This window comes from Prorops nasuta, unplaced genomic scaffold (genome assembly GCF_024137725.1).
Source record: "Prorops nasuta isolate Cenicafe-Biocafe unplaced genomic scaffold, Cenicafe_Pnas_1.2 PNAS00009, whole genome shotgun sequence".
Taxonomy (NCBI): domain Eukaryota; kingdom Metazoa; phylum Arthropoda; class Insecta; order Hymenoptera; family Bethylidae; genus Prorops; species Prorops nasuta.
Window position 1 is genome coordinate 1,348,522 of NW_027116806.1, and position 24,670 is coordinate 1,373,191.

Here is a 24,670-nt window from a genome sequence, read left to right on the forward strand (position 1 = left end):
TGGAAAATATGAAGCATTCCGATTAATCTTCATCTACGTAAAGTACAAGTTGAATAGTGTTTGGATTTAAACTAATTATACGATAATAGATGTTTACAAAAGATGCAAAGACAACCGAATATTACAGAAGTTAGGTCACCAAGCAATAAAGAAAATGGAGATGGGGCAACATCAAATACTGGTAAGTAACTGAGATGCGTCATGTGTTCCTTCAAATATTTATTTTCTTTGAAGATTAAGATTGTTTAAATGATGAATTTGATTTCCGGCTTACTCATAGTGTAATCATTTAGTATTTTACAGTCACTGTGCAAGTGTATTATAGCAAATAGTAAAACTTGTGCTTTGACTTAAATACATTTGGTACAATTGAATTAGAAAACCAAGGAAGAAGGTTCGCTCACATACTGACTATTGGAGTTGAATCAAACATTGGGCTTTTCACTCCTGCATTCTGGTACTTGAAACAGGCAAAGATGAAAGCATTGAAAGATTGGCAAAGTAAGAATAAGCCAATATTCAGAAAAACGTCATTCATTGCTCAGCCATAATTTAAGGATGAGACTCATTGGATGAAATTCTGTAAAATTGAGTTAATAACTGTTGATTGTTTTCCTCTGTTACCTATGCTAGTATTCTAGGCCAAAGGCAGTATACTAATCATTGGTATGGATGAAAAAATGCACGTTTATTCTCAATTGAAACTCAGTCCAAAAATTAATGGTTTCCACTCCATTTTGCAGCACCAGAAATCCGACCAGTTTCAACAGTGTATAGAAATTAACGAAACGAACATTTGAGGACTCTGGCACAGGAAATGTTATAAGGACAACTCGCCAATGTATCTCCTATGTCACTTTTGTCAAGAATTAGCAGCATAAATGTGAGAACAATTGGTGCTAAAAAGAAACGTGGTATGCAAAACGACAATGTCAGCTTTGAATATATGCTTGATTGTAGATTATTCAAAGCTTTGCGAATTGTTTGTCCAGTCTTGCCCCAGTATCAACTCAAGTAGTTGATGAAACTAGTGAAGTCTGGCAAGATCAGATGGTGGTAAAAGTCAAATGTTGATAAACAGAAAATGTAAATTAATTAAAACATACATTTTACTTAATTATTTTTATATGTTGAAAGTATGTTTATTGATTATGAAAAATTTAATCAAACTTTTATTATAGTGAAACTGAAAACATTAAGCAAGTAGCCGGGGCATTAATTATGAAGTTCATTTATGCAGAATGCATTACAAATATCAATAAATTCAATGTGTTGACTGTGATATTTTTTCAATATTAATATATATTATTTTATTAGTTAAGCGCTGCTGTTTCGAAAAATGAGAAGTGTGGAAATTTTCTTTAAATTCTGTAGAAAAATTAAAAGAATTATTGAATTTTTTAAATATTATACTCTTACAAAATGTTATGAAATCCCACAAAAAACAGACTTCGCCTGTAAAAAAAGGCGGCAAGTACATGAACCATCTAGCATAAATAATATAGTAAAATTATCCAATTAAAAAAAGTAGTGAAATCCAAATAATAGGCAAGTGTATTTTTTCACCTTAGCTAAAGTTAAATTTTTGAAAAAAAAAAGGAACAAAAAAGTTACTTGCCGGGCCCGTAATGTCCATGCACAGTGAGAAATAGAATCGTCTGTGGTTCGGCTAACTTCACCCTGTATTTTAACATGAAATTTGCTGTACTACGCTATAGCTGAATCTAACACACGATTCAATTTTCCACTGTGCATGGACATTACCGGGCCCGGCAAGTAACTTTTTTGTTCCTTTTTTTTTCAAAAATTTAACTTTTGCTAAGGTGAAAAAATACACTTGCCTAATATTTGGATTTCACTACTTTTTTTAATTGGATAATTTTACTACATTATTAATTCTAGATGGTTTATGTACTTGCCGCCTTTTTTTACAGGCGAAGTCTGTTTTTTGTAGGTATTGTAACGTTGCGTTCTCGCAACGTTACTATAGCTGCCATCTAGCGCTTTGCTAATCTCAAGCGATAGATAGCCGGGTCGCGCACGAACTGGGGAGTTATCAACCGATAAGTATTGATCTAGGATCGATAACTTGTCGGCTCCCTAGTGCCGCGCGATGGGTGTGTAGCGGGGCAGCGGCGGGACAGGCGCAGGGCCTTACCTGCTCCCGCGGACTGCCCCGACACACGTAGTTTGGATGTCAAAGGTGACACTGATAGTGCCTAACAGTGCCCCGCCGCCGAGATAGTGCGACCCCACCGACAGCCGCCACACAAAGCAGAAAAAAAAGGAAAGGTGCAGCGACTACCAGGGAGCCGCGAACCCATATCGGACGACGGGACACCCTAGCCCTTCGGGCCAGCCACCAAGGGCGAGAGCGATAGAAGGAGAGAGAGAGAGAGAGAGAGGGAGTCGAGAGGAGAGCGAGATAGAGAGAGAGAGATAGAAGAAGAGAGACGAGAGAGATAAGAAGAGAGCCAGCCCTTCAAAGCAGGAATTAGGGTGATTATTCGTTCTGTAGTAAAGTCCAGTGACGTCCCGGGGCGTGCTAGGGCTTTAGGGCTCGTAGAACCGAACGGTTTTATAGGGAACCGCTGGCCTAGCTCACCTGTCACGGGTAAGCGGGCAACCTAGCGGAGTGGTCACTCCGTCGGACCGATAACGAATGTCATAAAGTATAAAAGCGCGAATTAGTCAAAGTGTTCGCGATTACATCGATTCGTTGTGCGTTTGACCGTTGACAGGAACGTTCCCTTCAGTCAGTTCAAGGCCGCGGACTTAATATAATTATCGTGAGGACTCGCGACCTTAGACTTTCGAGAAAGAACAATCCGGGTCGTTGTTGTGTTTGAGTACGCGGGAACGGAGTGAGTGCGAATAACCGTCGCGTGACGCGCACGCGCGGGAAGAGGGACTTATCCGCGTAGCGTCGCGTAGTAGTTAACTTAGGAATCCGCCGGTGGCGCGCGGGTACCGCGCGACGCGGTGGGACCGCCGCGAACGCCACTAGTGGCTCGAGCGCGAGGTTAGCTAGTACGTCATCGGGACTTCAGCCGCGTTCGCACTACTTAGGCCGCGTCCACATTTAGGACCTAGCGTAACATCCCAAGAACGAGTAAAGCGAACCGGGTCTTGTATTGATAACCGACTGTATAATAAAGAGAGTTTGACCGCAGTTATTGAGTTATTGTATTAGCACCCCATCTCAGATATTCGCGTACGAGGGTTAGAACCCCCTCTGTATAAATAAATATTCGGGTATTATCAAAAGTACATCGAAGGCGCCCGGGTCTTGTAGGAAGTCGCCTATTGGGAAGCGAACGCGATCGGTGAGGGATCACTCCTCCCTCCCCTTCTATACTATCCCTAAGGATAGCCAGTAGCGTCACAGTATATATTAAGAAAAATACCCTAATCAATAAAATTTCTCTGATGTATATATGTTTAGAGCGATTTTAATTTAACTCAAATTTTTGAGAATTTCGGCAACGTAAGGGTTTTTCTACTCGCTGATTTTTAACTTCATGCTCATTAAACCATTGTGCAACGCGCCAGGGTAAAATAAAATGAGTTTCGATTTTTTCCCTCATATATATATATAGATAGAAGAATGAGTTTTTATTGTTGTACGATTTTTAAAACGCATCATATAGCTATAAGAGAATTATAATTAGCATTGTCGAAAATCCAAGTGTTGATCAAATGTAAAAACCATCGAGCTTATAGACACTATTTGTCCTTAAATAAAAGGGTTTTCTCGGTGGGAAAGTATTTGTTATTTTATTTAGAACAGATTTGAGGTGTGGAATCAATAAAATTCGCGAATTCATTTTTTAACGGTCACCTAGTATACATCTTTCCATTAAAATTGATTTCTGTATTTTAAGAAATTTTCGGGTGAGACAAGGAAGGCCTATAAAAAAAAAGCTGAAGGATTTTATTGTTGTTTTTAAAGTGGAATTATTCAGCCAGAAAATGTTTTCTTATATTGAGATAATTATCTTATGAACACTAGTCATTAAGCGTTATATCATCTAGTTAGTAAATTAAGTTCAATTGTTTAAAAACTACCCAGTTTCGGAAAAATTGACTGAATCAGGGCAAACACTAAGATAGGTTCAATATACAGACCCACTCCCCCCTTACGGTGGTGCATAAACAATTTTTGCAATATAAATCGTCCTTAACTTTTACATATGCACACATAATATTTTATTTCTTACCTTAGCCATAGATACAGATCTAAAACATCAAACACAGATTCAAGATGAACAAGATCTAATAATGTTCTTGTCTCAGAGAATGGCCATCCAATTTGATCGCTCAACCAAGTGAATGTTATAGAATCATTTTTACTGTAACGTCTTGCAAACTGAAAAATAAAATTAAGCTGCTATTATCCACAATTTCTAGGTATTGTAGTCAAGAAATGGTAATGTAATAAATTATTGCATACAGTGAAATTTAATTTGAAGTTTAACCCTTTACACTCAGTTGTTTTCTCACAGAGAACGTTATACCCTGTAAAAGGGGACAGCGGAGTGCAAAGGTTTAAGATTTAATTAGTACTATAAGTATAAAATATGTATACCGAATGTAACAACTATGATGTTTTTAATTTTAACCACATATTTTTATGGTTAATCTAAGTAGAAAAGTCATGTACCATTAATATTGTAAAAGCATCGTTTCTGAAATAAATGAATTTTAAATTGATAAATCAGGACTTTGATTCAACGGAAAATTAATTTAATTTCACTTTCGTTGACAGTGTCCCTTGAAAAAACAAAAGAAGTTTGTACTTCTCCGCCGCGATCCGTATTGTCGTACACGCTTATACATATACGCACGCAATTACGCCAATTATTAATATTACTTCCTAATGTTTTACATTCCTGATCCTGGTTCTAATGAAATTTATTTTCTGCTTATTTTTAAAAGGATCCGCGGTAGCACGCACATTTAGTTGAGTAGCCTGGAGAATAATACGCGGCGTTATTCGTAGATTAATTTTCAAGTCGTTTTATACATTCGGTGACGTGACATAGGAACAGCTCTAAGGTAGTCAAGATATAAGTATTATATTAAAAAAGCTCTTATAAGAAATTGTATTTTTTTCTGTTTTTGAAAATTTTTCTATTTTCTGAGATACAGGAGTTTACTGCATCATTGGAAGAGCTGAATCACTCGAAAATAGATTTTCAAGTAAGGCCATAGTCTTCTCTGGAAATTTCGACCTAAGTGGAGAGCTTGAAGGATCCCTTTACGAATAAATATGCCATTTTTCATTTAATGAAGGGACGGGCCACAAAATTAAAAATACTTTTTTTTTATGCCGTAGATTGTTCATAGCTCTTGCCTTTTTGCATAGTGTCTGCCTAAATAGACTAGCCAGTAAAATTAGCCAATTGCTAGGTCAGATTCTAGTTTATAGTGGCTAGAAGTTGATAAGGTTACCAAATGTAATATTTTACCATTCACCAAGCAAATCGTAATAAACTTTAAAAGAGAAAAGCATAAGTATTTATTAAGTTATCTGAAATGTTCTCGTACCTAAGAACGTGCAAAGAATATGAATAATAATCTACAGCATTAACAAAAAATTATTCTTAATTTTGTAGCTTAACCTTTCATAAAATGAAAAAAAGCTCATTTATTCTTAAAGAGATCCTTCAGGCTCTCCACTTATTAGGCCGAAATTTCGAAATGAAACTGTGGCTTTACTTGAAAACCAAATTTCGAATCATTTTGCTCTTCCAATGACGCAGCAAACTCCTCTATCTGATAAAACAGTGGGATTCAAGATCAGGAAAAAAATACAATTTCTTATAATAGCTTTTTGAATATAATACTTATTTCTTGACTACCTTAGAGCAGTTCAGAAGTCGCATTACGAAAAGATAAAACGACTTAGAAATTAATCTAACAATAACGCTGTATTATTTTCCAGACTTTTCAACTAAATGGGTGCTATCGAAGGTCCTTTTAAAAATAGCCAGAAAATAAATTTCACATTAGCACCAGGATCAGGAGTTTAAGACATTAGGAGGTAATATTATTAATGGGCGTAGTTGCGTGAATGTGTGTATATGCGTGTACGACAATACGGATTGACAGAGCAGAACAAACTTCTTTTGTTTTTTGAAGGGGAACTGTCAATGAAAGTGAGTGTAAAGTAATTTTTCCGTTGAATCAAAGCTCTGATTCATCGGTTTAAAATTGATTTATCTCAGCAATTATGCTTTTCCGGACCTTATAGTATAGGACTTTTCTACTTAGTTTGGTCCCAAGAATGTGTGGTTAAAATTAAAAACATCATTGCTGTTACACCCTGTATAGAAACGAAAAAAAAAGAATTTTCAAAATTTGAAAACTCCAACACAAGTAAATATTTAAAAAGTTGTTTGGAGTCAATTTTGGTGTAGCATAATGAATATTTTGGCAAAGTTTCGTTCTTAAAACATTATGGAGAAAAATGTAATAGGGATCTGAAAATGACGATTTTCGACAAAATGAGTATATTCAAGCACGGGTAACTTTAATAATTTTCAAGTTCAAATGTGCGACTAGAAAATTATTCAATTACATAAAAAAAATGAAGAGACTAAGAAGACTGAGAATGAATTTAATTAAATCCAATGCAATTGGCAACAGTTTGAAAACCGACTAATATTTCGAAAAACATCAATATACATTTTCACCTGCCAATCCACGAATTTTTGAAAATAGCAATTTCTACCTGTTTTCAAATGTAAATTGGTTTAACAGCAAAGAATATGCAATGTCAAAGACTCAAATTGCAACGATAGATGTTATACACACACACACACACACACACACACACAATCGTCAATCAAATATAACCTAAAACCACTCATATTTTGAATTTTAAAAAATCATAACTCGCGAGCCGATGGTCGCATACGCTCTAGATTTCCAGATATATTATATTTTAAGAAGTACAATGAAAAATAACATCGACATCATAATCGGTGACATGAGTGTACACGATTTGATCGAAAAGTAATAAAAACGCTCATATATACAGAGTTCACATCGGACGCCCTAGACCATAGATATAAAGTGACGCGTATGTTTTTAACTATAAAAGAGATTTAATTTTTGTATAAAACCTTTTCAAAACCTCTTCCTATTTACTTTCAAAAAGGTCATATGAAAAATTTGAATATCTCTTATTGTTAAAGAGATACACTTCATTTTGTATCTATGCATAACCTCACGAGTTTTTCTCTTTCTTATAAAATAATTAGCTTCTTGAAAAAAAAAACTATTAAATAGATATTTATTTATTTCCCTGATTCAAATATCCGATTAATTTATTAGAAAGGATAGTCAACAACGTGACTACAAATGCAGAATGAGTTTAAAGTTGGTCATTAACAATACCATAATCGTTGACCAACGTTTTTGAATTGCACTGCGTTATATCAATATAAGGGATTATGTTAATACATAATTCAATGCACGCATTTGTATCATTACCTGCATTTTGTGGTTTTTGTGAAAAACCATATTTTATTTTTTATAAATATAATAAAATTATTTGATTTATCTTACCTTTACAAACATACCGCATAGAAATGTCAGTTTTCGATTTATTGGTGCACAGCAAAATACATATCTGGCTCGAAGTGGTAATGGTATATGTTGTATCATATCAGCCAAAAATTTAAAATCCTCCATATCACAAATGAAGTAAAGAGAGTTATCTACTCTACTTAATGAAATAAATATGTCCTAAAATAAGATCAAGATTAAATTAATAAACATCTGAAATACAAGCAAACTTCTATAATTAATAAAATAACAGAGCTCGTTGCAAACTCAATAAACTAACTGACAAACCATTTAATCTTTAACAAACGTTTCAATTAAATAAAAAAAATGTCTAACCCTTAAGGATATAATCTCATGTATCAGTTTCTAAAAATCGTTTTTTTTTGTTACATATATTGAATAAACAATTTATTAAGAGCACTTTCCTAAAATTTCATACCAAAATTCGAAAAATTGACGAAGCTATAACGTATATTGTATAGCGTGCCGTGAAACCATTATGTGCGCGCGCCTGTGAGTCGAGTGTCGTCAAGTCTAATGCTGCAAATATGGCTAGATGAAATCGTAGATCAAAAAGGTGGCTGAAAATGGTGCCTATGAAGAAACAGAATGTTTAATTTATACAGAGTGTATCAGCAATGATGCTTTTTAAATTTAACCATACATATTCTTGAGTATAAACTAAGTCGAGATGTCCTATACTGTGACATCCAGAAAAGCATCATTATTGAGATAAATCAATTTTAAACCGATAAATCAGGGCTTCGATTCAACGGAACATTACTTTAATTTCACTTTCGTTGACAGTTCCCCTTGAAAAAACAGAAAAATTTTGTACTTCTCCGCCGATCCGTATTGTTGTACACGTATATACACATTCACGCAACTACGCCGATTATTAATATTACCTTCTAACGTCTTACATTCCTGATCCTGGTGCTAGTAAAATTTATTTTCTGCCTATTTTTCAATGAATATTTCAAAGCACATATTAAGTTGAATAGCCTGGAGAATAATAAGCGGCGTTATCCGTAGACTAATTTTCAAGTCGTTTTATCTATTCCGTGACGCGACTTATGAACTGCTATAAGGCAGCCAAAAAAGAAGTGTTATATTAAAAAAGCTATTATAAGAAAATGAATTTTTCCTGTTTTTGGAAATCTTACTGTTTTATCAGATAGAGCAGTTTGCTTCATCATTGGAAAAGCAAAATGACTCGATAATTGGTTTTCAAGTATTGACATAGTTTTGTCTCGAAATTTCGGCCTAATAAGTGAAGAGCCTGAAGGATCACTTTAAGATTAACCCTTTGAGTGTCAAGCAGAATTGAAAGGAAATGAGCCCAAAGCGGCAGGTATACTTTTCTTACCGACTATTATGAAACTTAGTATTCTAGGGTTAAATTTTTAAGTTTCGTTACAAATTGTATTAAAAATAAGTTATTTATAAAAAAAAATGATAAGATATTACAAAAAAAAAATACAAAAATTTGCTTAAAAATTTTTAATTCTAGATTAGTAAAAAAAACATATTATTCTTTTGTTTTGTTCTCAGTAATATATTCGTTTTTTAAAAACCCTCTAAGCTCTCCAATACAAAAATTGAAAAAATCACATATTTTTGAATTATTGTATACACCATTTTGTGTACGCCTTTTGATTTGGGCTTTTCAATGTCATGTTCATATTTAGAAAGGCTGACAAACCCGATTAATGCAATTGGAAAAGTTTATTTTATCTTTTTAGACTAAAACATTTCATGACACCATATGGCATCACCGCCACTTATGGCACGTAAAATGCATGACGCCATATGGCGTCACTGCCACTCAAAGGATTAAATAAGTCTTTTTCCATTCTATGAAAGATCAAGTTACAAAATTAAGAATAATTTTTTGTTAATGCTGTAGATTATTATTCATAGTCTTTACACGCTCTTAGATACGAGAAGATTTCAAATAAGTTAGTAAATACTTTTGCTTTTCTCTTCACTTTATTACGATTTGCTTGGTGAATTGTAAAACATCTCTTTTTGGTGATCATATCAACTTCTAGTCACTGTAAACTAGAATCTAGTTGGTCTAGCATTTGGCTAGATTTACTAGCAAATCCACTTAGGCAAACACTATGCAAAATGTACTAGGTAAAAAGGCAAAAACTACGGACAATCTATGGCATAAAGAAACAATTATTCTTAATTTTGTGGCTTGTTCCTTTATAAAATGAAAAAAGGCTTATTTATTCTTAAAAGGATCCCTCAAGCTTTGCACTTACATTGAAATTTCCAGAGAAGACTATGGCCTTACTTAAACATCTATTTCCAAATCTTTTTGCTCTTCCAATGATTCAGTAGACTGTTCTATCTGATAAAATAGTAAGATTTTCAAAAACAGAAAAGAATACAATTTCTTATAATAGGTTTTTTAATATAATACTTATATCTTGATTGTGCCTTAGAGCAGTTCATATGTCGCGTCACCCAAAAAATAAACAACTTGAAAATTAATTTACAAATAACGTCATATAATCCTTCAGACTTCTCAACTAAATTGATGCTGTAGAGGATCCTTTTAAAGATAACCAGAAAATGAATTTCATCAGCACCAGGATCAGCGATACAAGACATTAGGAGGCAATATTAATAATCGGTGTAGTTACGTGCGTGTCTGTGCGTGTGTGTGTGTGTGTGTGTGCGCGCGCGCGCTACTATATGGAACAGTGGAAAAGTACAAACTTCTTTTGTTTATCGAAAGGAAAGTGTCAACGAAAATGAGAGCAAAGTAATTTTTCCGTTGAATCGAATCCCTGATTTATAGTTTTAAGATTGTTTTATCTCAGAAATGATGCTTTTACGGTATTAATGCTACATGACTTTTCGACTTAGTTTATGCTCAAGAATATGTGGTTAAAATTAAAAGCATCATTGTTGTTACACGCTGTATACATATATTTAATGAACACCTTTTTGTTTTGTAAAACTTTATTATTTAATAAGCAAGAATAATGTTAAAAGTACAAAAGAACATTTCTTGGTTCTAACCGTTACAACCTTCTACCTTTTTAAACGACTCAGCCATTAACTTAAAACTATACTAGAACATAAAATACATAAGACGCAGATTCTTGTTGTGCGCCGCCAAGCGACAGAAAACTAAAACAACCAAAATGTTCAGTCACTTTTATTGTTATTTTCTAACACCCTTCCTCAATAAAAGCAATATTCAAAAATTTTTTTTTTTTATTCATAATCTAAATCTTTCTTTTGCTCTAAGTTTAACATCAAACATAATTTTTCAAAAATAGTACGATTTAACCCTTTAGTACATATGTCAGCGGTTTGGTTTTCAGATGGCACATAACATATATTCACTTCATTCGTATTTACCTTTTCTCTAACAAAATGATACTTCAAATCAATATGTTTCAAACGTTTATGGTGCTCTGGATTTTTGGCTACGCAGATTGCTGATTGATTGTCTACTAACATATTTACATTGCTGTATTCAAGATTTATTTCTTTTAACATATTTCTTATCCAACACCCCTCGGCAACTCCTTTGGCCAGTGCCACGTACTCTGCTTCGGTGGTAGATAACGATACGCATTGTTGCTTATTTGAACACCATGAGACTGTACAACCATACAATTTGGCAATATAACCTGATGTTGATTTTCGGTCATTGGTATCTCCTCCCCAATCAGCGTCAGTATAACATACAATAGTTTTGCTTTCATACGTCTTATAAACTAGCTTCATATCCAATGTACCTTTCAAATATCGTAATAATCTTTTCAATGCCTTCCAAAGACTTTCACTTGCATATTGCTGATATCTACTTAAGTAACTTATTGTATAGCATATATCAGGACGTGTCCCTATCATAACATACATCAAACTGCCTATAAGTTGTCTGCATTTAATGATTAACTCTGTATTAGCCGAATTTTCTTTTGATAATTTGAGCCCTTGATCTATTGGTGTAGCACTCGGCTTACAGTTATCCATTTGATATTTTTGCAGTATTTGCTGCACATAGTCTTTTTGGTCTAACTCAATCGAGTTCTTTGTTTCCTTTACTGTAATTCCTAAATATTTTGAAACTTTCCCCAAGTCTTTCATTTTAAAACTTTTACATAGAGCTCGTTTCAGTTTATCTATTTCGTTTTGACTATAGCATATTATAATTAAATCATCCACATATAAAAGAACATAAAATTTACCATCCTTATAATACAAGCAATAGTCTGATTTACTCCTTTTGAACCCTTCCTTAATCATAAAATCATTAAATTTTACATTCCATGTTTTTGGTGACTTCTTTAATCCATACAAAGACTTATTAAGTTTCAGTATCTTTCCGTTACCTTCCAGACCTTCTGGAGTTTTAATAAATGTTTCTTCTTCAATATCACCATTTAAGAACGCACTTTTAACATCCATTTGATTCATTATCAGTTTATATTTTTGTACTACAGCTAGTAGGATTCTAAATGTAGGTAGCTTTGCCACTGGTGCAAAGATCTCTGAATGGCTCAAATAGTCTTTCTGTTGAAATCCTTTCGCCACTAATCTGGCTTTAAATAACACTTTATTATTTTCAATATTTTTTGTTCGAAATACCCATTTTGTTTCTATAGCTATTTTATTTGGGGGTAAATCCGCTTTTTGCCAGGTATTATTTTCTTTTAACATCCTTAATTCTTCATCTATTGCATCTTTCCACTCTTTAGAGTTAACACTTTCCATGGCATCCTTAAAGGAGTTAGGTTCTTTTTCAATTGCTACTAGCCCCATTTCATAATTTTCAAACCATCCTGGCTTTTTCGTTTTCCTATTACTTCTTCTATTACTTGTTATTTCTTTCTCATTTGTCTCAGATTCTGTTTCATCATCATCTATAGTATCAAAAAATGCATCGCTTCCATCTTCACTTGAACTTACTTCTTCGTTTTCACTGCTATATTTTTCTGCATTTTTATCTTCATTATCTTTAGTATCTGATTCTTCAATTTCTTTATTTCTCCACGTTACACTCTCTTTCTCTAAATTTATTTTATTTTGTTTTATACTCTCAGTAACAAAAATCACATCCCTGAAAGTATCTACCTTTTTAGTACCAGGGAACCAAACTCTTAATCCTTTTCTGTTTATCCCATATCCCACGAATATCCCCTCTTTACTTTTTGGGTCCCATTTCAACCTTTTTTCTTTTGGGATATGAACATATACTTTTGTACCAAAAATTCTTAAATTTTTTATTTCAAAATTCTTTTTGTATATTAATTCAAATGGTGTTTTACCTTTTTCATTTGTCTTGCCTGTTCTATTTATCGTGTATACTGCCGTGTTAATCGCCTCAGCCCACAATTCTTTTCCCAGGTTCTTGGCTTGCAACATTGTTCTTGCAGCTTCTACTACTGTCCTCATTTCCCTTTCAATTTTTCCATTTTGTTGTGGAGTATAAGTAATAGTCGTTTGATGAGTAATTCCTTTTCTTTGAAACAGATCTTGTATCTCTTTATTTATAAATTCACTTCCATTGTCTGATCTAATGGTTTTAATTTTACACTCAAATTCATTTTCAAAAAGAGCTATAAACTGAACTATTTTGCTGAAAGTGTCAGACTTATTTTTTAAAAAGTAAACGAATCTAAAGCTACTGTAATCATCTTTGATTAAAATAAAATATCTTGATCCATTCAGCGACCCTTGCTCCATTGGACCTCCCAAATCTATATGAATCAACTTTCCTGGACTGGTTACTTTACTTTCGCTTAATGAATAAGGAATTTTATGCTGTTTTCCTTTTAAACACGATACACATAATTCTTTTTCTCCTGTAAATGTGATGTTGTTCTTATTTAATATTTCTTTTACATACTGAAAGTTTTGATGAGCAAACCTATCATGCCAATCAACCAAGCTAACCATCGCGTAACTTATATCTATTTTAAAATTCATTACATACATCTTGTTATATCTAGTTGCTAAAGCTTTACATTTGTTTTCTTTGAAAAATTTACATTCTTCGTTTGTTGAAATCATATTGTATCCTTTATCCAATGCAGAAATTACCGAAAACAGATTAACTTTTAGTTCTGGGACATATAATACATTACAAAGAACTGATGGTATTTCCTCATTTCCATTATATGCTAATACTGCAATTTTTCCTTTACCACAAACTTTTAGTCTTTTACCATCTCCTATAGTTATATATTTCTTTAAGTCTAACGTTTCGAATTCCTTAAATAAATGTCTATCTTTGCACATATGCTCGCTTGCACCTGTGTCCATTAACCACATATTATTAGTATGCAAATTACTTGCCACAAATGCATTTTGAGTATCATCTTCTTGTTTGGGCTCATTATTTTCTTTCTCTAACCTATATCTACAATTTTTCATTATATGGCCGGGTTTCTTACAAAAGAAACATGTTAGCTTCTTCCGAAGTCTACAATCTTTAATTAAATGACCCTTTTTACCACATTCGTAGCATGCTTTACCTGCATTTATATTAATCTTAACGTTATTCCTAGAACTACAGTTTTTCTTCTTAATTCCTTCCTTGGAATGTGCAACTAATGCTGATGATGTCGATGGTTCCTCTTCTTCCAAGTTTCTATTCCTTTCCTCTTCCACAAGTAGCCTTGACGTTAGCTCTTTCAATGTTTGATCCTTACTGGGTACGGACTCCCACGCAGATATGAAGTGCTTGTATTTGTTAGGTAATGTCATTAATATTTTTGTGATTACCATATTTTCTGATACTTGTTCATCCATGGAACACAGTTTATTAACTAATTCTTCAATTTTAGCAATGAAACTCGACATGGGATCTTCGTATTTTAAATTAAAAAATTTCTGCTGCACCAAATGTACACTAACTTTGGTTTTAGGTTCATATATAGCCAATAATTTCTCCCACATTTCGTAGCTACTTTTACATGGTATTAAATGAGTCAAAATATTTTCTTCAACACTTACGACAATTAACTCTTGAGATTTGGCTTCTTTTTCATCCCATATTTTCCTTTCTTGTTCTATTGTCGGTTTTCTTTCTTTTCCAGCAACTAAGTTTATCAATTTTCTAGATCTTAACATAACCTCCATTTTAAATTTCCAGGTAGGCCAATTACTCCCGTTTAATTTTGTAAATTGACGTTCCATTTCCATTTTAACAAATTTCTGTGTTTCACCAATAATAATTCCTTTTTTTTAATAAGGAATCTTTACTTTTGCCAATTTCTTGCTTATTACTTTCGACAGGTAGTTTAAATTAATAGTACATTTAACTTTCTACCTTAATATATATTCTTTCTTCGTGTTCTGGGCCCATAACCTAATGAACACCTTTTTGTTTTGTAAAACTTTATTATTTAATAAGCAAGAATAATGTTAAAAGTACAAAAGAACATTTCTTGGTTCTAACCGTTACAACCTTCTACCTTTTTAAACGACTCAGCCATTAACTTAAAACTATACTAGAACATAAAATACATAAGACGCAGATTCTTGTTGTGCGCCGCCAAGCGACAGAAAACTAAAACAACCAAAATGTTCAGTCACTTTTATTGTTATTTTCTAACAATATTCTCAATCGTAGAAATAAGAAACATTATACTTTAGCACATCGGGTCTCACGGTAACTCGGTATCGTGATATTTTTGGCCACGTGTCAATTATTTTATAATTCTTTTTGCCCTTGGGAACAATTAATCGTTCAAACAATTTTGTTGCGGGATTACTATCCTAACGGTAATTGTCTTCCCCTTACGCGAGTGGCCTTTTTTTCCTGTCTTACGCCTAGGTTAGAAAATTACGTCCATGCGCTGGCCGCGCGCGCGCTACGGCATATAGCTATTGCTATTCTAACTTTTTGTGTTATTCTTATTATTTATTAATAATTGCGTCTTAGTAATAAGAAAATGTTTATATAATAAGGTGCAAGCTCAGCACCTTTTACTCACTCTCTAGTGTTCTCAAGCCTGCGAAACTACGCCTTTTGATTGGCCGGGTGCAGCGTAATAACTCCCCTCCCGACTAATTATATAAATACGAAGCGGGTGGACGCCGCGCTTCTTTTCCCTTTTAGTTTTTGTATGTACTTTCACTCTACTGATTAATTAATCTTCCTTCAAATCTCATGAAGTTCGGTTATATTAATTTATTGTTCAGGAGAGCGAGAGCAAGTTCGCGTTTTTTTTCCTTTTATTAAATCAAAGCCATGTATTAATTGGTTCACATTTGTACGCGAGTTAATTTGTGTTGTTCCTATTGAATTAAACTTAGTATTTAACACTTGTGTTTGACTTAATGCATACATCTTCACACAACCACAATACTATTATCCTTGGTTCCCTGCGGCAACTGCGTCCCCAGTTCTCGAGAGCAGGTTAACAGGGGAGTCTCCTTACTACCATTACATTTCATTCATATTTGCAATTTTTCATCAATAGGTAACAAATTGAATTATATTTACTTCATCTCTTCCCCTTTCATTTTGGGTGCCCAGAGTTCAAATCATTTAGCTACGATACCTTTTCACAAAAGCTAGTTACACTACCAAATTTTCAAGACGACACTTTAAAGGTGTAGTTTAAATATCGCACTTCGATAATTAATCAAATTAGCGATCAAACTACTCTGCACGTTACAGCATCATTAGAATATGGTGTACAAATTTTAAACCGTTATTCAAAATATTAACAAAGATATAACACATATTCAACAGCGCCGCATAGTGGTATACTGTGAGTTTCGCAACACCTACTCTAATGGCTGTTCCTCACTTTTATATATCCTTAAAGCTTTTTATAACTTCCCATATACGAAAGGATATAACCAGATATATCAGTGTTTGACGCATATGAAGAGGCTAAAGGCTTGTTGTACCCACCGGGGATCGACGATTAGTGTGAGTATGAAAGTTCTGTTAGCCCAACTTTAAACGCCTTTTTCTCGAAACCAAGTTTTCTTGGTCAGCCCGAGTGATAACAGATTTTCTATTAAACCGATCGGGCTGAAATTTTAACATGTTGTTCTACACGTTTGTAATTCCGGATGGAACTAGAATCATTTTTTTCCACGCATTATTTTTCAATTTACAGCCCAATTTACACTAAACAATGGTACTTTTTGTTTCTATAAGTCCGCCATTTTGTTATTTTTTTACAAAATTAATTTATTGTAGTTCCGACCAGAATGACGATCCTACATAATAATCTATTGTTTTTTTTTGTTTCAATTACTCAAACTGATGGAAATAGCTCACGGATCAGCAGCATATTCTTTGGCACCTCTATTAATTTCAAGTGATTTCATTAAAATATTGTAAAAAAGAACAAAATAATTTTTTATAACTGAAGATAGTATTAATAACATATAAAATTTTTGGATTTGTTGCATTTCATTAATGTAATTAAAAAAATCAAAAAATGCATAACCGGTCGATTTACTAGACTACTGTCTTCATTCCACCAACCTTAGCCTCTCATAAATAGTTATAATTCATTACTTTGCACAATGATTAAAAAGGCCCTAAGCCTTGCCCAAACTAGCCCCAACAAAATCACATAGTTCATCAGCTGTGAACCTGTTATATTAGGAAGAACTCTCATGCCTACAATTAAATTTTTTCTAAATCGAGGTACGATAAATATCCACCCTATTACCTTAGTTATTTTAGACCTCATACACAACATCAACTCCATAGATTTCACTTCTACCAGATACATACTATTATACGTTGAATCATTTATCAAAATCAGTCCTTGGTACTCCTATAACTTTAAAATATCACACTCTCCTAACATTCTTATCCCAATATTTAATAAGTTAGAAATACTAATAACTGACATGTTACAGGGTAAGGTCCTGGTAAATTCTATTGATCCCAACATGGTTTAAAGCAAATTTTTAACCAACCACATTAGGAACAACCCTCTGAATCTGGATGGAGTCTATTACACTGATGGGAGTAAATACGAATCGGATGGTTACTCTACTGCTTCAATAATCGATTCTATTTCTATTGTTATTTCTAAAATAGTATTAAATTCTAAATAAGCTATCTTCGGTGCGGAGGCATCAGCTATATGGTTCTCCCTAAAACGCATTGTCAAGTTAAATTGTACCTCAAAAATTAAAAAACAATTCTTTATCATTATATCTGATTCACTTAGCGTGGTTAATAAGTTGAATGGCCAAAAATATAAAAATTTAGACAATTTTATTATTATAGAATGAAACTTACTATTATAAACTATTGTAAAAACAGATAATAAAATTGAAATTATTTTGACACCCAGCCACAAAAATATTCTTCGCAATGAAACAATTGAACAAGTTGTAAAAAATAGGGCTATCTTACCCAATCTAAAAATCAAAATACTTCCCAACAGCAGAATCAACAAAATATTAACCGATTCTTATAAAAAAGATAATAATGTAATTATCTTGATCTCTTAATAAATCTGAAAGGCTATTCTTTAAATATTCTAATAAAGTCAAATTCAAAACCCCATAGTTCCATAACTCAGATTTGACAAGATTCGAGATATCCATACTAAATAAAATATTTACAAGACAAACTAGCCACTAATGAATTCTTATTTAAAATAAAGTAACGACAAGACATAAATTGTCTCTGTTCAATTAATATTACTCAAACCCTGAACATATTCTGTGTGACTGCTACTTCTTAGATTTCATCAGATCTGAATGGATAGAGATAATTAGAGAACTGTTACTTCCAGGAGAAACTGATATTTAAACATCATTAAATACTCTTCGTTCATAAACATGTCTAAAATTTGCCAAATAATTAGAAAATTCTTCTACTTTAACAGACTATAAGTGAACAAATCTTAACAAGCTGAAACTGAAGATCGTATTTCTCTACAAAGACCTAATTTGTGATAGTGAACAGCATGGTAAATTGTCTATGGTAGACGGAAGCTAATGAAATAAAAGAAGAAGAAGAAGAACTGTACGCTCCAGATACTTCGTACCTCCATGACGTAATTTGACTTAAATACAGTTCACACACAATATAAGCAGTGTATTTATGTATGCGTACATAAGTTTTCATTTGTTTCAATTACGTTACGTTCATTACGTTTTGTTTTTAATGATTAGTTCATTTAAACTCAATGTAAGTGATATCCCACAAGAAACAAGCTTCGCCTATAAAAAAGGGCGACAAGTACGTAAATCGTCTAACATAAATAATTTGGTAAAATAAAATATTTAAATTAAAAAAATTAATGAAAACTAAAAGTTTAGGTAAGTATTTATTTTTACTGATGTTCGTGTAGATACAAACTTTCATACTTTTTCTACTTTCTCACTACGGCATTCGGATGCAAGAACGAATTTACTTTGGTTATCGTCGAAACCTCGTGATCAGGTCTCGACTAAGATCACGGTCTTCTAGCGAGTAAAGGTATATAGAGTGTAACGTAGGGGTCAGCCACCTCGCCGAACCAAATTAGATCGCGCGCGTCCGTGTGCAATACCGGTAGTATTGCACATTGCTGACACCCGGACTTCTTTTCCGGAAATGCGTCAAACCTTGGGCGTCGGCCGTGGATGTGGAGACTTTTTGGTTGTCATGTGTCGAAAGATCATGGCGCTACTGACAACACATGACCTATTAAGCCTCCTACATATATGCGAGTTCCGCGACCCTCAAGTCGATTCTTATTCTGTGCAAGCTTAGCCGCTGCCGCATCATCCGCGTTCCAAGGTCGTAACTCTAGTGTTCGTTCCACGGGAGCAGAGTACTCCACCTTATTCTAACAAATCTCTTGCCCAGTCGCCGTGTACTGGTAGTTAAGTCTAGTATAATTAAATCCGAAAGAAGTCGTGTAGAAATTGTCGCGAGTGTACATCTTTCAGTCGTGCCTAACACGTACCGTTCTGGAAGACAAGTACAACTATTACGAACTGATCAGAATTAATTAAGTGCGAGTAATCCACAACCATCGGAGAGTCTAGTCTTTCCAATAGTTGTGACAAATAATAAATAATCCTGCGAATGCTGATCCAGCATTATTAGCGTTTACTGTAAGTATAATTGTAATACCTGAAAATACATAGTTTTGTGTCAAACCTGCTGTTCCAACGTATGTTTATACATACTATCATTCACTCCGAATCTTGCCAACTCATTACATTCTTACCGCTCGGAGTGTAATACTATAGTTCATTGTACCGATAGTCGAAAAGCTCAATCGGCGTTTCTACTGACCCAGACCAGAGATGAAACGGGAGATTGCTCATGCGAGGTCCCGAGGCAATCCCTACCGGTAGGCGGCGCTGGTGTTGGCAAACGCGTGTCTCAGGTCCATCTAACCCCTAACGCCATCTATCGGAAGAGACCACGAAGCACGAGCGTTAAGCTTAGAATAGGGTAAAACATATATGCATTGTTGCCAGAAAGCGGAATAAAGAGAGAGCGGAGATATTTTCTCGGACCTCTCTGTCTTTCTCGCTGTTAGCTTCTAGCAGAAGAGTCGAGGCAAAATCTTTCCGTTTCGCTTTGCCGAAAATCTACCAATATTCGATGTCATTTATATTTGCAGGCCAATGCCTTTATACATGATTTTTTCAGCATATTTATTTATCAGCATTGACTTATTTAAATCAATAATAAATTAAGGAAATGCGTATTTGATATATAATAATTATTTTAACTATAATTTCATCGTTATATTTCGCTTATTTCCGTAAAATCTGCATTTCTTTAGTTTATTATTGATTATTGTATGTCAATGGCAATTTAAAAAAATTTAATCTTAAAAAAAAAAGAAAAGTACCGATCAGGAATCGAACCCGGACCCACGAATCGCCACGCGATTACCTTACCGCCTAGACCACGAGGCTTCTTCAGTGCACCGTAAACAGATAGTCTTTTTAAGGGCTTGAAATCTTCTTTTAAACCATATAAATAAACGAGCAACCGACAGCTTTATTCATTATTATTCTGTCATAATGGTACACAAATTAAGGAATAATTATATTTTGAATAGTTTTCAAAAGCTTTTCCAATAGCCAAGAACGAAGATTAATAATCAACGCTCGCAGTTTCCGTTCTTGGTTATTGGAAAAGCTTTTGAAAATCTACATTATATAATTATTCTTTAATTTGTGTACCATTATGATAGAATAATAATGAATAAAGATGTTGGTTCTTCGTTTATTTATATGGTTCAATAGAAGATTTCAAGCCCTTAAAAAGACTATCTGTTTACGGTGCACTGAAGAAGCCTCGTGGTCTAGGCGGTAAGGTAATCGCGTGGCGATTCGTGGGTCCGGGTTCGATTCCTGATCGGTACTTTTTTTTTTAAGATTAAATTTTTTTAAATTGCCATTGACTTACAATAATCAATAATAAACTAAAGAAATGCAGATTTTACGGAAATAAGCGAAATATAACGATGAAATTATAGTTAAAATAATTATTATATATCAAATACGCATTTCCTTAATTTATTATTGATTTAAATAAGTCAATGCTGATAAATAAATATGCTGAAAAAATCATGTATAAAGGCATTGGCCTGCAAATATAAATGACATCGAATATTGGTAGATTTTCGGCAAAGCGAAACGGAAAGATTTTGCCTCGACTCTTCTGCTAGAAGCTAACAGCGAGAAAGACAGAGAGGTCCGAGAAAATATCTCCGCTCTCTCTTTATTCCGCTTTCTGGCAACAATGCATATATGTTTTACCCTATTCTAAGCTTAACGCTCGTGCTTCGTGGTCTCTTCCGATAGATGGCGTTAGGGGTTAGATGGACCTGAGACACGCGTTTGCCAACACCAGCGCCGCCTACCGGTAGGGATTGCCTCGGGACCTCGCATGAGCAATCTCCCGTTTCATCTCTGCCCAGACTGTAGTGTCGAGTCAGCGCGAAACTCGACCGATAGGCGGCCACGACTACCCGGTACGTAACAGAGTAGACTGTTGAGACATACTCTTACCGAATTTTTCGATAGCCTTGTACGATACATATTTGTAAGCGTGCTCTTTTAAGCGTTTTCTGAGTGTTGTACTTTGAAACTTTTAAACTAAGTTTCTGCAAAGAGGAACCATCCTGTTTGAGGTATCCTCTCGAAAACTGGCGATTGTTGGAATAAGTATTTTTCCCATAAGGTTTGTGGGTTCTTGCCCTCTACTCAGGTGCTCTCAGGCGCTGATTGGTCAATATTACGTAGTACCAACAGATAATAAGTCGTTACCAATAGTTGGATACAAAAATGAGATTCATCCGCCATATTGGTGTGGAGAAATGTTTACATGCTAATCCTAGCAGAAAGAGGTGTAAAATGGAGAAATGACAAATGGTAAGGTTACTAAAGTAAAAATTGAAAATAATAAATGGAAAGTACAAATATTCTTCATTTTCATTCAAAGCATTCAATTTTTACTTTAGTAAAGATAACATTTGATATTTCTCCATTTTACACCTCTTTCTGCTAGGATTAGCATGTAAACATTCTCCACACCAATATGGCGGATGAATCTCATTTTTTGTATCCAAATATTGGTAACGGCCTATTATATGTTGGTACTACGTAATATTGACCAATCAGTGCTCTCAGATTCGATCATTCCGAGTGCTATAGTCAACTAACACGAATCTTCTATGCTCCGCTATTAGGAAAAGACCCTGTATAATATGTAAAATAAATACCATAAAGTACACTTCATCCTATATTTTATAATGTAACATTATGCTTATCAAATCGTCGACTCCTTCTGTTACTATTTTCAATGAATTTATTTCTGAATTTACAAAATTTTTTTATTCATAATGGGTGAACACCATTATCACCATAAATATGTCCTTATTACAAACACTGCAGCCTACAAAATTTTCAAAACCCAAAATTAGGTTGGTAGTAGTATCAAATTTTGAGAGCCGAAAAGTAGGTTGGTAGTAGTGGAAAATTAACGTCATTTAATCAACCAACTTCAACCCGAAATATACACTTTGGCTGGAGAAGAATGAGAAGATTATGAAGGAGAAGAATTTTATTTTTGGCATATACATATAGCTAAGAAAGTATGAGATCTTTGAGTTGCATGAACCGATTTTGATATTCATGGGCTCAAATGTAAGCTTTTTCAAAACCATTTTAAGAAAAGCTTTACCTAAATTATAAGAATGGATCTTCTTTCACAGAGATAAATCATTTTGAAAATTGGAACGGCCAAACTTGCTGTATAAGTTACACGGTAGCGTGCGGCGGTATGTAGTTGCCGCCAAGATACTACCGTGCCTCTTGATAATTTATTAAGTTATGGCTTGATTTTCAGTAAAAAAAAATAGAATTCATGATTCCTTTTTAAAGTCCAATATATTGTTATTTATTACTAGAATTGATCAATTCCTATTCGGATTCAATGACAAGTCTATAGAACAAGAATCACTTTCAATTTTCTTTCAAATTATGAAGAATAACGGTACCACGTTCATCAGTTACTTAAGTTTTTTTATAACATATCCACTTGGCCATACAAAATTGAAACAAAATATTGTACATTTTTAAAATAAAAATTATTGTTCTACAGTTTAAGAAGTCAGGAATAATATGTAAAAACACCAAAATAATTGTATTTCATTTGATTTGGGCAAACAATTCTGAAATGAGGCTACGAAACGGAGCATAACATGAAACTACATCCTTAAGGTAATCCGAAACCGACAAATAATTACCGACGGCCTCGTTCTATTATAGGCTAGCGCCAATTGCGGCAGAAATTATAACTATTAAGTCAGTGTCGCATGGAAGTGAAAGAGACTCGTGCCACACAATGAAGCCCGATGCATCGCCTACTACGATAAGTGCACGGCTACAGCTATTCATGCTTTTGTAGAATTTAAAATAGTAGAATGCATCGAAATAATTACTGTGGTTAGTAGATATGATAATGATGGGCGCAGCAACGAAAGTTTCCGAAAAACCTAACTCATTTACTCTGAAAGATGCCTTGCTTCCCTTGTTTGCATTATAGCCTCAAAAATACAAGGATTGTCAGCTAGCTATCTTGCTATGTGTTCGTTTGCTACAGCTGTGTTAGAGACATATTTATAGCCCTTCTAATGCCAGAGAACGTATAGGCGTATCTTTGTCTAATGCATGACGACTCTTCTCTGTCGGTAAATCAGTTAAATATTTTATTCATATGCTACATTAGTTTTTCAAAACAATCTTCAATATTTTTAGACTTATCTGTTGCTTCTTGATCTCAAATTACTCATAGAAATCTTCTTGAGGGAGCTACAGCGCTTTTTTTAGTATTATCCAAAATATTATTGTTTACAATTTTCATTAAAAAAAAAAATCATTTTAATGAGAATCTAAGCCTGTAGCGCTCTTAAGCACTGTTAGAAGAGAAAATTCAGTCTCTACTAGAAAGTTCATATTATTAATAATTTAGGAGATAAACTCTCGAATGAAATTTTACCGTCGGTCATGGATCCCCTTAATGCTAATCATAATGAATTACATGAAATATTTTTTAATTTCGTTACCATAAGATTTGAGAAAGAAGACTGTGGTAAATGATATGCGTATAATTCAATTTGTTCTGCAGTTGGATGTAGACCAGCTTGAGTTAATGGTTCGGGTGTTTGACTCAGCAATTTTTTTAGAGTTTGAAGGTCATCTGGCTTAAAGGTAGTTACATACCCCTGAAACAAAAGAATTTAAAATGTTAAAATTTAGATTTTTAAAGTAAATATGTAATTATCCCACGTCTCGTTATACTGAATACAAATGCCTATATGGCAAACGGAGATAAAGCGATTATATGAGGGTGGTTATTGATTTGTATACAGGGTGTATCTCTAACGGCGGCATATAGGAGATTCGTGTTAGTTGACTATAGCACTCAGGACGATGGTAACTGAGAGCGCTGATTGGTCAATATCATGTAGTGCCAACTTGAAATGGTCCGTTACCAATAGATGAATACGAAAAATGAAACCCATCCGCCATTTTGGAGTGGAGAAGTGTTTACATGCTAGTTGTAGAAGAAATAGGCGTGAAATGGAAAAATGTCAAATAGTGAGGTTAC

The 24,670-nt window shown here is 34.0% G+C and overlaps 1 protein-coding gene across 1 annotated transcript in view; it reads right to left on the bottom strand.

Annotated features, from left to right (window-relative positions):
- Suv3 (Suv3 helicase) overlaps positions 1-24,670 on the bottom strand; it is a 254,617-nt gene that overhangs the window by 113,713 nt on the left and 116,234 nt on the right. The window contains exons 8-10 of the mRNA XM_066731491.1: positions 24,126-24,284; positions 7,576-7,755; positions 4,221-4,369 (exon numbers count right to left, since the gene is read on the bottom strand). Coding sequence (XP_066587588.1) covers positions 4,221-4,369; positions 7,576-7,755; positions 24,126-24,284 — 488 coding nt within the window. The remainder of the gene's footprint in view (positions 1-4,220; positions 4,370-7,575; positions 7,756-24,125; positions 24,285-24,670) is intronic.